General features: G+C 39.1%; 1 protein-coding gene across 4 annotated transcripts in view; it reads right to left on the minus strand.

Moving 5' to 3' along the window:
• Nucleotides 1-17,037, minus strand: part of EML4 (EMAP like 4) — a 98,002-nt gene that overhangs the window by 10,640 nt on the left and 70,325 nt on the right. For all 4 annotated transcript variants that reach the window (XM_064164396.1, XM_064164395.1, XM_064164394.1 and 1 more), the window contains 9 exons: nt 15,202-15,297; nt 13,173-13,307; nt 12,819-12,954; nt 10,929-11,080; nt 9,365-9,490; nt 9,130-9,261; nt 8,321-8,388; nt 1,508-1,596; nt 1,105-1,202 (listed from right to left, as the gene is read on the minus strand). In XM_064164396.1, the coding sequence (XP_064020466.1) occupies nt 1,105-1,202; nt 1,508-1,596; nt 8,321-8,388; nt 9,130-9,261; nt 9,365-9,490; nt 10,929-11,080; nt 12,819-12,954; nt 13,173-13,307; nt 15,202-15,297 (1,032 nt within the window). The remainder of the gene's footprint in view (nt 1-1,104; nt 1,203-1,507; nt 1,597-8,320; nt 8,389-9,129; nt 9,262-9,364; nt 9,491-10,928; nt 11,081-12,818; nt 12,955-13,172; nt 13,308-15,201; nt 15,298-17,037) is intronic.

A 17,037-nucleotide genomic window follows, 5' to 3' on the forward strand; every position in this document is an offset into this window, starting at 1 on the left:
CTGCTTTCAGTGTCCCATGTTCCCAGCACAGCTGGACCCAGGCTACTCTGAGTCCCCATTTGCTAGCAGTGTGCGGAATCCTCAGCCACATGATGAGCAGATATCTCAAAGACACCATACATGACAGTAAAGGACTGGCTAACGTTTGTCCATTTCCCCTAACAGTTTCCACTGTTAGTCTTGCATCAAGAGTTGTAGAAAAACAAAAACCATTTAATAAAAAGCCCTTCAAAATAAAAGTAAACCACCAAACCTCTCATGAGTTAGCCTTGTGGTTCCCTTACCTCTCATTTTCAAATTAAGCAAGCAGCTTGGGAAGTTCTCTTGTTTTTGAAATTAAGAAATCCAAGTGGTGACAGTCATGTGAAAAGTGTTTAGAGCAGGGAATGCATGCATTCCTTACATTAAAACTTTTACATTTCAAATATGAACATGAACCAATTATTAAGATACCATTTGCAAATCCCATTAATGTTCAGCTGTTCTTTCTCTAAGTACTCCCACTAACATAAAGAGATAGCTGAACTTAGGAACAGGATGTGATGTAACACTTAAGGAAAAAAAAGTATGTCTTTTTAGCACTGGGACAACTTCATGTAAGTGTAAGGGCTAATGTAACCTTCACTAATTATATTACATACAGATGTATTTAACTTGGATAAGAAATTAATTGTTAAAATATCCCCCCAACTCCAAATTTTCCAGTAACAATTAGAGCTGAAAACGGTGCCTATTTGCAACCTCCAAAATGATGCATCCTCCACCATCAAATGGCCAAAAGAGTAAATAGGGAGAAAATACCCTCAAACGAGTCTAAGAGTTTCTAGAGTTTCTGCATATAGGCAATATCCCATTTCAAATAAAAAGTCATTAGTCTGAGAAATTAGTGGTATTTGATGCAAAAATGTTCACCTAATACTAACAGTTGCAGCATTTGTCAACCCGAGGTTTAAAATCAAGCCAGCATTTGTCAACCCGAGGTTTAAAATCAACCAGAACAATGGAAAAGCATCAACCCAGAGAGATTTCCACTGCTTAACGTTTTGCTGTATGCATAACATGACAATGCAAGAAACTGCTGACCCTGTTTGCTCTAAAACTTACAGTGCATTTTCCATATCTGCTATACTTTCTTCCATTTTCTGTTACTACGTAGAGGTAAATAAAGTTGTCGTGGGATCCAACTGCAAGTAAAGTGCCATCTACAACACAAAATATTTGAGAATGAATTAAACACATTGATCATTAATACAATAGTGTCACTTAAACTACTGCTTACAAACTGTGTTTAAGGATGTATAACTGTTTATGTTGCTTTTTAGTCAGTATCCATTTACTTTGTGGGTAAACAAATCTGTAAGCAAGTATTCAGTTCTATAGTAAGGATCTTATTTTTTTCAAAACTCTTTCAAAGCTTTTGTTAGTGACTGGGGAGCAGTTTAACAGCATTTAATAGAAGAGACATCTCATGTATCAGCAATTATTCTGAATATACCAGTCTGCATACCTACTGAGTAGCGCATCACCGAGAGCTGTTCATTACCGTCAGTGTGTATTGAAACCAGATCCCTTGTTTCTGCATCCAAAACAAACCACCTAAAGAGAGGAGAAGTCCAATGAGTGTGACTTCCACTGAGTCAAAAAGCAAGCAATAGAGCAATAATCACTGCCAGCCTTCATCTTCTGATGCCAGCCCCCAAGGGCAGCACAGCAAACATCTGCTGTTAATGGAAGGCTTTACTGGCTCATGAAGCAACACAAGTTTCAGTGAATAATGTATAAGAAATCCTAAATACAGCCCAGGATTTCCCCCCACTCCTTGAACTCTGCAGCAACCACCTAAAATGTTCCCATGCTCCCCCTGCTTTCTGCTGAAGTGGGGAGCAGAGAGCAGGACAGAAGACAAAAGGCTTTGAGACACCCAGTCTGAGGGTTCAAGACTTGCCCAGATTCCTCCTGCTTTGCATGGCGTGTGTTGCTGCAAATAAAGGAAAGCAAGCCCTGGTTTCACCTAATATGGTCAGTATAGGCAAAGTGCCATTCTGATTGGGGAATCTCTGTGAACAAATGAGTCACATACACTTGGTCAAGCAAGAAATGGAGCTAAGTTGCAGGCAATGTGCTTTTACCTTATGCTCTCTGCTTTGCCTCATGGTGCTCTGCTATCATGCTCTACCTTGTGCTCCAGGCCAGCTTTGCTTTGATGCACAAGCTTGTTCACCTGGAAACTGCTGTGCCTAAGGTTTACCAGGGAAAAGGCATTAAGTGCCTCTACACTGTAGGCAAGAGTTAGCCACCAGCAAGACATCGTGTCTGCCTGCACACTGTCTGTCCTGGAAGGAGTCAAGACCAAGTCAGAGACCCTGCATGAGCCCTGGGGAAAACTCCAACGCCTCCAATGGTTTTGAACCACCAACAGCAACCCCTCCATGTGCTTTGGATACTGTCTGGTACTATAATGCAAATCCAGAAATCTGGAGATACTATTTTGTGAGTAAATACTCTAAAAGCTTCTTTGTAATCAAAGTTCCTCTACTGTGCCTTTTGCCTTAGCAGAAAGGAGCCTCCTGGGTCTCCCTAGAGGGCAAGCAGCATACTGACCACAGGATTCTCTTCCCAACTGTTTAAAGTGTTTTCCTTAGTTGTTCTAAAGTGTCTCTTTTCCCTGTGTGTATAGAACCAACCGCGAGTTCCAACCTTGTAAATAAGTTTTCTGTCGAGATTTAATGTTAATAAACCATTTTCACAGTTATGAATATTTTTCACCTGAATACCAAAATTAATGTCAAATATAATTTTGCATAAATCAGTAACACCTCAACTCTTAAACACAGCAAACAGTAACAAAACCAAACCAATGTAACAAATATATAGACATACATATATATATCCTGAAAAGATATCAACATGACTAATTAAGTTAGAGGTGTACACAGAGTTAAGTTCCTTTGTTTACAACCAGGTGCATACACCACAGCTGTTTCTATGCTTGGTGGCAAATGGTGGCTTCAAATGCTATGGGAACAAGGCACTTTTACATGGTGCCTCACAGTGCACTCAGTAGAACACTGCTAAAAGCTAGGACCATTTATTTCATAACAAACTTATATTAACGTAAAGTGAACTCCATGAACAACAGGCACATCACTGCTTTCCACAGATGGAGATGAGATTCCAGCTGATGTTGATCCAGTGTACAGCAGCTAGGGACCTGGAATATGGCCTGGTCCCAATGGCTTAAGATCAGCTTGCGGTTAGAGAGCCACATGAAAGAAATTAAATAACATACACAAAGAAAACCCTTGTTCCAAATGCCACAGGCTGCTGAATAACCTGTGTGCAAGACAGATGAAGCCAATGGAAAACAGCTAATGTGTTTGCATTGGACAGCAGCAGAAACCACACTAAAGAGTTTCTCTGATGAAACTGGATTTTTTACTTCAAATCTACACATGGGAGGTTTTTGAGTTCTTTGAACACATTAGGAGTACAAGTTGCTGTTCTGCTATTTAGCTCAAACTATGCACACCTTTGGCCTTGTCAAACACTACACTAAAATGTTACTTAGTTGGTAATACCCCCAATTCCATCAGGGTTAAGGAACAAAACAAAATAAGTTTAAAAAAGCCAACAACCAAAGCCAAAAGAGTTTGGCAGGGGAGGAAGAGAGAGACTACCTATGCCATTCTACAACCACAGAAGAGAATTCACTTCCTCATGACAGCAAAGCTGCTGTAGAAGCACATCTTGATACAGGACAAGAGAATTTTGAAGAACATACATGAAGGCATTACTGAGCTGAAGTCATGTGGTTTTCAAGTAATACGAGAAGCTGGTCTGAAAGATCACAACCCACTGTCTCACTTTTCAATTGTGTTTTCAGGGACCAGCACAGAGTGAAAGCTGCTTCAGTCCTGACAGCAAAATGAGACAGGAAAGCCACCTTATTCCCTGCCAACCAGCTTAGACACTAAGCTGTAAAAATCCCTTTAACCAGCAAGATGACACAGTACAACGCCTTGCTGTTTAACCTGAGTAGCAGAATTGTGGTGCCTGAACATACAAACTGCCAATCAGCACAGCAGCAACAAAAGCAGACTTTTCCCACAAAGTGGATGTGTACTTCCCTTGGGTGACTGCTGTACAGCCCTTCTGCAAGACAGCCAAGGGGAGGATTAAGCCCTCTGAAATACATAACCAGGGCAGAGCAGGTGTGTTGCTGCAGCAGGGACTTGCCTGTTCATGCTGGTCTTAAAACTGGCTCCTGAGGTTGGCTCTTTGAGGCTGTTACCTGAACCTGGTAATCCTCCAGTTAATATTATGTAAAATTAAAAACAGCTCAAAAGCCTAAAATGCAACCAGAAAAACACAGAAATCCTCCTGAAAGCACAGACATGCCATTGTGTATCAAACACAGTGGAAAACTGCAGCTCTTAAGAGTGCACACTGAACTTCATTTGGCATTAAGAGACAGCATTTTCTCAGAAGCTTCTTCTGAACAAGAGATGCTAGCAGCAATCTCAGGTGCCCATGGAAAAAGTCAGAGCACCATGACAATTTGATAACAATTTAAAAAAGGAAGCTCTAGTCTCATCTAGTTTAACTGTTTCTTGATGCTTCCACAAGCTGTAATCAGACATACTCTCTTCAGAATCTTCCAAGTTCTCCCAGTGCCATGCCAAGCACTGCAGCTGTCATCAGGAAAGCCTGTTTCCATGAATGTGTCTCCAATCCAGCAGCTCCAGCTCCTCACAAGAGGCTCTTCCTAAAAGCAACTGCAGCCTACCTTGAGGCTGTGTCTGGGGAAGGGATCTTCCTTCCGATGTCAAGGTATGTGTATCCAACATGCAAACAACAGCTGACCCTCAAAATGTCCTATGAGCTGTGAAACACAAAGCTTGGCTGCCAAGTGAACTTGTGATACATAGATTGGCTGAAATAAATGGACAAACAGAAGTCTCTATCATTCATGGATTTGCTGAGAGGGATAAAAAGCCAAAATATAAACAACCCCTCTCACTTGGGGCTGTGTCACTGGAGCTAATCACTTCCTCTTAACTCCAATCTAGTATCTCTCCTCGGATCTTGGTTAACACACAACAGTGTAAGCTTTGTTGGTTCTTTTTGTTTGCCTGGTTGGGAAGGGAGTCAGAGAGGGAAAAAGAGGGGGCAGTTTCCTTTGTCCATGAGGGAGTTTGGATTTCTAGGTTGTTTCTGATTTGTATATATTGTAAATACTTGTGTATATGTGCTTGTAAGTTTTGCCATGCTGTAAATACAGCTTCATTTTACTTCCAAGCTGTTGGAGCTTATCTGGTAAATTTCGGTAGGAGACGGAAAGGTCTTAACCCACATCAACCTGTTTGTGAGTTCACCTAAATAAGAGAGAACTTCTGCCATTTTTATTTCTATCTTGTCTTACCATCCCTTTGCTTTTAAATAAAATACTATCTACCTAAAAAGTAAGGGCTTTTAGGTACAAAACTCCTTCAACTACTCTTTTGGAGTAGTTTCTGACCCACGACAGACATTCATTAGTGACAATTCATGTCAGTGAATATTGGAGTACTCTGTTTGAACTGGTAGGTTAAAGGTATTGTGAAGTACTAACATATTTTTGCACTCAGACTGTAATTCCCATCTTTGTTAATGCTGAATGTTGAACCTGCAAGGCTGAGAACAAACCAACCCATCTTACAAGACTGGTTCTTGGAGAAACTTAGGCTTTTTCATCTTAATACCACAACAGATGCTAAATTGGTATCAAGCTCAATAGCTCTACTGACTGATTAAAATCCTTGTGGCTCTGGCTTACGCTGGTCTTGTCCTTCAATTTTCTCAATAATCTTAGTATTTTTGGAAGAATCTCCTTAGCCTTTCTTTGTTGTTTTTTTTTCTGCAGTGCTTTTGAGTACTGACATGCACAGCATTCAAGACGTTCCACATGATTCACCACAAAGGGCTGCTTCCTTGCCAACAATACCAGCAGCAGAACGGCAAAAGGATCTGCAGAGTGCCTCAAAAAACCCATTTTTATGGAAGTTTTCCTGACTGCCAGCCCTTTATAGTTTTCCAGTTGTGCATTTCTACTAAACATCAGGATCCACAAAAAGTATTACTTCTCTCCAAACCAAGCTTAATCCCAGACAGCTGATGATCAGGCATACAGCATGTATTTGAAGAAATGGTAACAAAACCTGCAGCAGATGACTTGCAGACAGCCCAAGCGGGTACTGAAGTGCTTATCATGAGAAGTGGTAATTGGAAAACACACCAGCATTGTGTGTTTGCCTAATAAAAACACACTGCTGTCAAAGAGCAGATAGGAATGGGGAGAAGGATAGAAAATAGAGTCTTCTTCAGAGGTCACGTTTTTAACAACCAATCCCAACTTCCTCTGTACTCCATTCCTTACCCTTGAATTATTGCCCTCTGCATTAGACCAGAACAGCACTAGAACAGCAATGTATAGACACATCCAAGGTTTAGGTTGAGTCCTAAAGAGATTTGTTTAATATTTGCTTTATGCATTTTGGGCTATGAATCAAGTTATTAAATAACTTCTTATGGGCCTGAGATTACTTTCTTCTGCATTAATCCTATCATGCAGCACTCATTCCTTGGGAAATAACTCCCTTGGAATGGATTACTTGGCACAGGAAGCAGCACGTGATGTTGTTGTTTAGGCAGTAAATATAAATCCAGTCTGTTTATCTTGATTCACAACTCCCTTTATTTCTCATCCACATGTACACTTAGCAGGCCTCATTTTAATGCTGTTTTATTTGTGTATCTTAAACCTATCATTGAATCATGCAATTTAAGAACATGATAAAATAGAATGGTGAAAATAGAACTGCTTAGTTCCAACAAAATCAACAAACAACAGAAAACTCAACCAACACCTAAGGTCACCATCATATACTTATGCAACAGTATAAACTAGCTGCCTGAAGTAATTTAGAAACAAGAATTTAAGCTGTAAAGTGCTGAACTCAAAAATTAATGTTAAACACTCGGGGGGGGCATGTTGAGGGATGGCGTGATGGCTAGGGTGGGGAAGTCAGTCCAAAGCAAACAACAGACTGAATGCTCTGGCTGCCCAAAGTGCTTTGATGCAATTTCAAGGATATCTTAGTAACTCTCAAGAAACCTAGCCTATTTCCCTTTTCAGTCATAGAATCAACCAGGTTAGAAGAGACCTCCATGATCATCCCAGTCCAACCTAGCACCCAGCCCTATCCAGCTAACCAGACCATGGCACTGAGTGCCTCATCCAATCTTTTCTTGAACACCCCCAGAGATGGTGACTCCATCACCTCCCTGGGCAGCCCATTCCAATGCCAATCACTCTCTCTGCCAACAACTTCCTCCTAACATCCAGCCTATACTTCCCCCCAGCACAACTTGAGACTTTGTCCCCTTGTTCTGTTGCTGGTTGCCTGGGAGAAGAGACCAACCCCACCTGGCTACAGCCTCCCTTCAGGTAGTTGTAGACAGCAATGAGGTCACTCCTGAGCCTCCTCTTCTCCAGGCTAAACACCCCCAGCTCCCTCAGCCTCTCCTCATAGGGTTTGTGTTCCAGGCCTTTCACCAGCTTTGTTGCCCTACTCTGGATATATTCCAGCACCTCAACATCTCTCTTGAATTGAGCGGCCCAGAACTGGACACAGTACTTTTAGACCAGTATCTTCTGCTGTGTTTAGGTAGAAAAACTTGTTCAATTAATGCTATTAATTAGAAAGAGATGAAAAAAGGGAAAGGTACAATGTGGAAACCAAATACAGAATTGCTCAGCAAGCTTTTCCTTGGGAAGGTAAACTACATTTTCTAGCCTGAAGTTAAGCCTAATGAATTTAGTGCAGACTGCATCTTGGAGAATGAAATTCCTCAGAAAGTAGCCTGTTTAACTGCCCTCTCCTTTAAAAAGTTGAAAGTTTGTGTGGTTAGAGAAAGATCTGTACCATACCAGTCCTATAAAGTAACATAGCACATGCACACACAATATAAAAACATATGATATTTGGTCAAGTCAGTAATGAGTTCTCATGGAAACCTCTGCAAAAACAGCTGAAAAAAATCATCAAGATCTGGGCTCTCATGAAAGAGTGGTTAGAACAACCAAATCAGTCCCCAAACAGTCAAATAATCTTGTTTTCATCTAACCCATATAAGAAAGATTTGCCCCTCCCCCCAAGCGTTTTATGCTAAACTCAAGCAAGAAGAAAAACTCCAAATTAATTCCTACATGTAAGGAGACAATTTGATGCTATGCATTTTTAAGCTTGCAATCATCACAACTCAGTCAAAAGGCATTTACCTGCCCGAATGCGTTCCTATCGCAACCACAGCTCCACTGGGATGGAAGTCAGCACAGTGCCCCGGTTCCTGAACGGAGAGACATAAGTATGTCATTCATCCACCTGCTTCCTTAGAGTCAGGTGAAAAAGTAAACTCCTCTAACAAAGCTATTCTAAAAGTCTGTGGTGAACTGGCAGCGGCAAAACTGGTCAGTTAGCAGCGCCCTTATAATCCTCAGAGAGGTATTCTTTTAGTGTACCAGTGACACACAGCACATGACCTCCTTGAAAGTCAATTGCTCTGTAGAAAAGGAACTTTGGCTTGGGAATTATGACAGAGCTAGAACACAAAATATACAGTAACAGGATGGAAGGTCAACTAAAGCCAAATCTTGTACAGCTGCACACTATTCTCTTCATATTAATTAATATTACTATTTATAGTAATTCATATAATAGATATTACTTCATATTACTATTAATAACTCATATTAAATAACTGGGGGGAAATTTAACTGTGGCAACAATAAAGGACTAAGTTCTATTCAGATTTGGATTATTGGAATGGCAACAGTAATCAGAATCACACACACAGAATCATACAGAGTATATCTGGTTGGAAGAGACCTCAAAGATCATCCAGTCCAACCGCTGACCCAGCACTGGAGGGTCAACACTGAACCACCTCAGTCTATACAATGTCTGATGAGCCTGGCCAAGTTCATTGAGCTGTTTTTTCCAGCTATAACTACAGTGGTTTTGCCTCTCTTGCAGTCAGATGGGAGAAGGGTGTTGTAGAAAGTGAATCTGTACATTTAACATGACGTACATCTAGCAGCCTGGTCCATTCCAGCGTGTGGTCCACAGAGTTCCACATACAAACTTGCCTATCTTGGGCGCAAGTTAAAAATAAGTCTTTGAAAGGATGGGATGCCAGTCCCCAGAGTTCATCTGTATGTCCCTGGGAAGAAAACATGTACGATTGAACAATGAAGAAAATAAAGATCACACCAGTAGGGAAAGACTTTAGATTTTTGGGTTATGGTTTAAAAAGTTTTGCTTACCTGTACCTCTACTACAAAACCATCATTAAATGTTCCCCGCAAAACAAAGTTTCGTGAAGTACCCACTAAAAATTGATCTGCTTTTCCTTCTGCTACAGCTCTGATTGTTCCATACTGGTCAGGAACCTAGGAAAAGAAACACCTGTAAAACCACATCACACACCTTGACAGGTGCTTGCTTTTGAAGGTCACCATGAGTGCACAATGACAGTACCAGAAATGCAAAGCTCCCAGCGAAAAAAGAAATCAGTAATCTAATCATGTGTACAGTAGACGAAGACTTCACCCAAAGCCTACCTTACTTACTTGCTCACTAGAAGCATACAATTCAAAACAACCACAATTATGCCTTTCTTTAAAAGCCTCAGCAGAAAAGTTTACAAGTTAAATTATAGAGATGTTTTTTGCATTCCACAACTGTGTAACTCATGAGGACAGGAATAGTAGACAGTTTTTTGTTTGCTTTTCAAAACGTACTGGGAAAAATCAGAACAATCCTGTAGCGAATGGTAAATGCATTGAGTCCTTAATTTACTGATTAGCCTTAAGCAAATGTTCTATGTCTTACATCAGCAATCACTCTGAATTTTATTGCATGCTTAAATTCTAATACACTGCTTTATTTTACAGCATGCATTTGTTCATTTAAAAAAAGAACTATTTATCTTTAGAAAACACCCAGTATTAGCCAGGCAAGACAGAAAATCAATGCAAACATTCAGAGAGTTGTCTGTCGGAGTTTTGGTAATATTTCTCAATGTAAAAAAAAAATAGGTTTAAGATAAAATTGTTAACAAATGGAGAGCAGACACTGATACGAATACAGAGAGTTACTTAAGCCTAAGAGTTGTACCCAATAGTCAATGCTTGCTTCCTCTCAGCCAAGTTTTCTAAAGGCCAGTATTAGATTCAGGGTCGTAACAAACTCTAGAGGTATCTAAACAAATGCAGCAAGAAAAAAATGCTGCTACAAATGGCAAGTAGGTAGGTGGATTAAACCAGTATTAGAAAGACAGATATAAACCCTTATTGTCAGAAAAGAAATTCTTTGACAATCCATAACGTACCTTTTTTTCCAGTACACCCCCATGTACCTAGCATTGCCATAGAGCCAAAGCACAAAGACTTACCACTAGACACTTGTTTTATGATCAAGTTAAAATAAGTTCCTCAACACAGTTTATTAATCATTAGTTCTTACAGAATACACATACACATTCCACCCATTTTTTCGCTTTATGTCAAAAATTCTATTAAAATCTTCAAATCCTAATAGCATTGTCTTTCTCCAGGAAAACTTAGCAAAACCACAATTTTCTCAAATGAGGAATGAATAAAAGAAACTAAGGAAGGTCTTTGAGAATTTCTGTTCAACTTAAGAGAAATGAAGCCTCATATATGCTCATTTACAGGCTGAAAACGCAAACACTTTGATAACAACACATTTTCATCCACTTAAAAACACAGCAGCCAGAAGATATTCTATCTTCATAACAAAGCCTGGGGAGTCTTGCTAGTCAATAACTTGCTCAAGGCAATTTCCTTCTCATTCTTGCTTGCTTACCTCAATTTCTCTTTCAGGATTCAGATCATGATCCCACAGGATAATCTTTCGGTCTTTCCCACCTCCAGTTAGCAGCATCCCGTTCCTCATTTGACAGAGTGTGAAGACACTGCCATCGTGAGCTTTAATCTGTTTGCTTATCTGATATACTCCTACAAGCACAGAAGGAAAATAATGAACAAGAATACTCATTTTTTCACCTGGCATTCACAAGAAGCTTTGTCTTTTGGCAGAAGAATGAAGTAAACTTGCCTAATAAATTACATTTGGACTGTCAGGCTATCAAATATTGCATCGGTCCTGCAAACACAAGGTGGTACTGTTTTCTTACAGGCTGAAATGATAAAGGGCCTGCCTTTCCAGTAGAAACTTTTTTGAGACTGATGATCCTAACAACTGGTGGAGCCAAGAACAACTATCTGCAAAATGCTTTCATTTCTCTGCTGTCCACCTTTCCAGATGCAAGAGAGAATGTCCATCAGAGTCTAGAAATACTTAGCAAGTCATTATTGGGAAAAAAAGTGAAGTTACTTTATTAAAAGAAACTTAAAGATTTGCTGTCTATAGTCTTATGGGAACTTATTTATAGCAAAATTTCTAGTATGCATGAACCTAGTATCTAATGCTGATGTGGCCTTACTTAAAATAATATAACCAGCATTTGACATCTTTCAGATAGCAGTCTACTCAAAGGAAAACATTAGGAAGAACAAAAGGCAGATAAGAAAATTAAACACCAAAGGTAGCAAATGAAACCTTTCGGATCCTAGCTGAGTTTTCATGTCAAAGTAACTGATGTAGGGAAGTATATTTCTAAAAAAACAAGACTCTGGTGCATTAAGATGTGGGTATTTCCCAACAGCAATCACATTAAAAAGGCCCACTAAACCACTGCCCAAATCACAGCTGAACTTTGCAGACTGACAATGGCTCAAATGGATTCAAGTCAGGATACTGTGAGAAAGAGGTGGACAATCCAATGTGATAAACCAAATAGAAGATCCCATATTTAATGAAGCCAATGTAAATATATGTTCTATTTGGTGTCTTTCAAGATTATATTGCATTAGATTCTTAAAATTACACATCAGATAATCTGTTAAATGACTTCTCCATTGCAGTTAGCTTGAAAGACAAGAAAAAGCTCTACCTACAAAACAAAACTAATTGTCGAAACTGTTGACTGTTTTCCTGGCATACCAATTAAAATCAAAGCATTTGAAATAGCTGACAAGTAAATTAAAGCATCCTTAAATTTATTAAGTGTTCTCAGGGCTTTGTGTCAGGTCTGCACATGCTGGGTAACAAATCATTTTCTTTTCTTTTTTTTGCCCTAAAAAGTAATTTTAACCCAAATTTGAAATAGGATGGGTTTTTCAGTACCTTTAACAGACAAGACCTGAATATCTGCTAAACTAGATACAATTATTTGTGTAATTAGTGCAACTACATATCAGGTATCTCCTTCACATACAGGTCCTATTAACACTGTCATCAACACTTTCCATGGTACTTCTCTGAGACTAAGCATGGTACAACACAAGCTCTGAGAGGCAGTAGTACTCTGCAGAACCCTCCAGCTGGTCCTACAGCCTTTTTCAAATCTCAGGATGCAAAGAACACTGATTAACTGCACTTTTTAAGAAATGCAAAACATTCAGAGCTGTTTTCATTCATTTTGGGCACAGTTTCATTAATTACTGAGAAACTCCAAATTGCTCTTAAATCAGCAAATTCATGAGACTTGAAGTGGTTTAGCACCACCTGTTAATAATAGGAAGTGTACAACCTGAATCAAGGCCTGTTTCCCTGTTCCTTTTCTAATGCAATCCTTTCGTTTGTCTTCTGCAGACTACCTAAAATTGGAGATTAACTGTGAGTATTTCCTACCTTTGGGTCCTTTTCCTGCAGTAGATTCTATGGTAGTTTTGCCCCATATAAGTATTATCCCACCTGAGTCTCCAGTGAGCACATCACCATTTCCCAGAAAAGCCAAGCACTGAACAAATTTGGGTTTTTCATATTTCTGAAACAAAGTAAGCAAAAGCAAGGGAAAGTTGCTTCTAGCCTTCATGTAATTAGTATAACACATCCACACCAATACACCTTTGCACGAATACATGGAAACAGAATTGAACCTCCTCTTGTTTCTTTATCTCGCTGATCAAACAGAACAGTGACAATGGAGCAAGTTTACTGAAAGCATGAGCAGCTCATTCAATTGAATGGACAAGACACTCTTACCCCAAATATCCCTTGCTTCCTTGATAATGAATTGCTACTCCAGGTCCAGAAAAATATATGAGATTTGCCACATGTTATTATGGTATTTGCATCGGTTGGATGGAATTCTACAGCAAGAACAACTTCATTTGTAGTCTGCAACAATTAACAGAAGTAATATTTATTCAGAGGAACATTAGCTACTAGAAACACATGTGAAAACTCAAGTTTCAGAACAGAGATTTGAGGAACTAGACAGCTGACTGTATGCTTCAAAGAACCCTAAGTGTTCTGTGATAAATCACCTGTCTGAATGACAGCACATATCTTATAGAAATTGATTGTTACATTCTTAAGAGATCTTCATAAACTTCAGTAGGAGAGGTGAGGATTTAAATTCACTGTTTAAATCACAATACCTTCTGCCCTCTGGAATAACTAAGACTTCTGCCATGGAAAGTGAGGGGTGGATAAAAGACACTTGTGGCTTGAAAATCCTGCTTTTAACGCAGAGTGGTCTACTATTCTGGATAACAAAGCCGCGGCATGGACCAGTAATAAGATGTTACTCACTTGCTAACACCTCAGTGAGCATTTCATCCTTTACCAATAGCTTTTACAAAGATAAACTGACTGGTCACTTATAAAGCTTCTAATGTATATTAAACCCATCTGCCCCCGAAGACAATCTCCTGGAGGCTATGAGTCTACAAAGCACTTCAGCAAAAGCTTCAAGGCACTTACTTCTCTGGAATTTAAATTCCTTCTTTAAAGGAGTATAGGTAAAAGTGCTGCTGTTTTGGAACGTTGGGATTACCCCTTTCCCATTTCGTCATTTTTGGCTCACTTTAGGAAAACAACCTTCTAAGTGTCACTTTTTCTTTAATTATGCTTCTCTCACACAGTTCTCTCAACATGAATGGATCTGTTATACCCACAAATTGTAGGGAAACTAGGGACTGAAAAATTTAATGAAGCTCAGCTCAGAAAAGGCACTCTACCTCAAGGGATGCAACTGCTTCCTCCACTTGCCAAGGAAGGTGCTTAAGATACTGCAAGATCAAATTCTAAATGTGACTAAGCACTGGAGGGCAAGCTCTCCCTGCCAAACTGGTTTGAGCCAATTCTGAACTCCCTGGAGAGTGACAACAGTCAAAACAGTATCAATAAAATGGGAAACAGAAGGCATATCCCAAATAGCTTCACATTAAATACCAACTAAGAAATGAAAACACTGACATGGAATCTAGCTGATATCAATGAACATAAAGAAAATGAGTCAAATCAATCTGACTTTGTCTTAAATTGCAAGTTTGGAAGCATACGGACATTTATGCTTGGGAAGTACTCCACAGGCTGACTCTTGATTTAAAAAAGGGCGACTTTAAAATCATCAGCTCCACATCCACATAGTACCTCCGTGCTCAATATGGTATAATGCAAAGCAAGAGGTCTCAAAATACAGACTCTAACAGCAAGTTATTTTTGGATTGGGTTGTTTCCAGTGAATCAGCTTCATGTGAACAGTGAGAATCGCACCTCTGAACACTTTGCGTTGATCAGAAATTTAGAAGGCTACAGAAGAAACAGGAAAGCACACAAGACTGCAATCTACAAAAGGACTAATGGACTTCAAATAAGAAGAGACTGAGCATCAACATCTGGAACTTGGGTTAGACAAAAATGAAAATAAGGAATGTCTGCATGTCTAAATTTTTTGTTGTTTATGTGGCTGTTTTCTTTGAAGAACTACTACAGACTGAATCATCGCTTCAGTTTCTTAACAATCCCAGGACTTAGTTTTTTCTGAATTAGCAACATATTAGAGGATTAGGTCATTTGGAATGTGTAAAATGTAATTTTAAGCGCTCCAATATTCAAAATCTATCCAATAAATAAGTTAAAAATACATTTCTTTGGTGCCCTTACACAAGCCAACAAGATGACACAGTTGCACTATGCAAGTAATATCAAATCTGTCTCACAAACTGCTGTCTTTATGGAAACAAAATAACTTATATTTTAAAACATTCATTTGTGCAATAATTACCTTTATTTCTGCTATTTTTGATTTCCTCTGCCAATCCCACACAGTGAGCATATGCTCATTGGAGTCATCAATTACACATAAGTGAGTACCAGAATCCTAAAGACAAAGAGAAAAGTACTGACAAAGTACTGTTATATCCCATTCAGAAACAGGGCAGAGCAGCAGTATTTTAAAAAGCAATAAAGATCCAAAGGTGAAAATGATGCAGTTTTTAAGCATTTACAAGCTTGATATATCTGCCATTTTCCCTTTCTCTTCAAGACAGACATAGACTTTTGCATGCTCTCACAGAAAATGACCACGCTTCAGACAGTATTGTAGAAAGGCTTGAAAACTATCTTCCCAAGCCTGCTTTCAGTCTGCTTTTGTAGTGGTGGGGTTTTTTCCTTTCCTTCATTGTTTGCAATATAATGCAAGTAGCAAAGAGGTTTCTCCTTTTTTTCTTTTCTGCACTTAATTTCTTTTTCCTCAGGTCTCAGAGGACAGACAAAAAGGTTCCCTTGGGTTTTGCTCTTAAATGTCACTACCATGTACACACAAGTTTTCTTTATCAGGTTTTGAAAGTGCATCTCTTTTTTTTCCTTAGGGAGCTTTAAGTAGCAGCAGTTTCATCATGGAGTCGGTAAAACTGCAGCAGTTTACAGAGCAGAAACTTTGACATTTATGGCATTAAACAGTTCAAAATGCTTATTTTGAATAATTTTACAACAAAATGTTTTATATGGCTTTATGAGATTAAAAGAGCAGACAGAAATTCTTAGAACAAAGCCATACTTATTCACAGCACCAAACAGCTGCTTCAAGGCCATGTGCAGAAAGATCTGAAGGAGGCTTTGTTTATTTTGAAGTTGATTCTTCCAGTTCAACCCCATACACTAACAAATTATGAGACCAGAGGTGGCTGAAGGTTTCCAAATACTGTTATGAGCAGTAAAATGCACATGTATGTGCCAATTGCTAAGTGGAAAGAAAGGTGAGGACAGCACTGGCAATATACGTGGCTCTTGAGAAGATTAATGAAATTTAGTAGTAAAAATCTATTTTTATGGTAAAAAGTCTGTTGAGGGACCTGTCTAGTCAGGAATCCTGAGACTGTTACAAGGTTTCAACATCAGTTTCGGCTGCAAATCAGAACTAGTGAAAATTAAACTCAAGCCCTCAAAAATTCCTTTTTTTTTTAAGGTTTGCTTTGCCTTTTAAATAATTAAATAATTATTTATTCACCTTTTAAAAAAAAAAAAAAGAGGCATGAGTGTAGAAGTTGTATTGGTTTGTTAGAGTGACAGGAATTACTGTACTCCTTTCACACCTTGGAATTCATGCTCCCCCCTATCGAAAAATAAATCACTAAGTTTAAAAACAATTATCCTATCTTTACTGCAAGACAAACCCTCAACATTTTAATGCTAAGAGAAGCTGCAGCAACCATTTCTTTTCAACAAGTCAATGACACTGTTCAGTCCTTGGAAATACTCAGAACCCGCATGGACACAACCCTGAGCAGCTTGCCCCGGCTGAGCCTGCTGGCCACAGGATGGTGGGCGAGGTGATCTCCAAACCCTCCGTCGCACCTCAGCTGTCCTGCAAATCTCTATTAGCAAAATACAGCAGACATTCTGTTTCTTCATTTTTTTCTATGTATTAAGTCTCCTTGCTGGGATGCAAGAATTACAGCCTGGGTTTTCAGGAGGCTTTGCTTTGGCAAAAAAACCAAACAACAAAAAAAGGTTGTTTAAACACTAAAATATGTAGGTAGCTTAAAAAAAAAATCATCTCCTGGGCAATTCTGAAACGAGAACTTTAGCAAGTAGCACATGTTCATTTGCTACTGTTTTT

Source organism: Pogoniulus pusillus, chromosome 25, assembly GCF_015220805.1.
Source record: "Pogoniulus pusillus isolate bPogPus1 chromosome 25, bPogPus1.pri, whole genome shotgun sequence".
In the NCBI taxonomy this organism is placed as follows: domain Eukaryota; kingdom Metazoa; phylum Chordata; class Aves; order Piciformes; family Lybiidae; genus Pogoniulus; species Pogoniulus pusillus.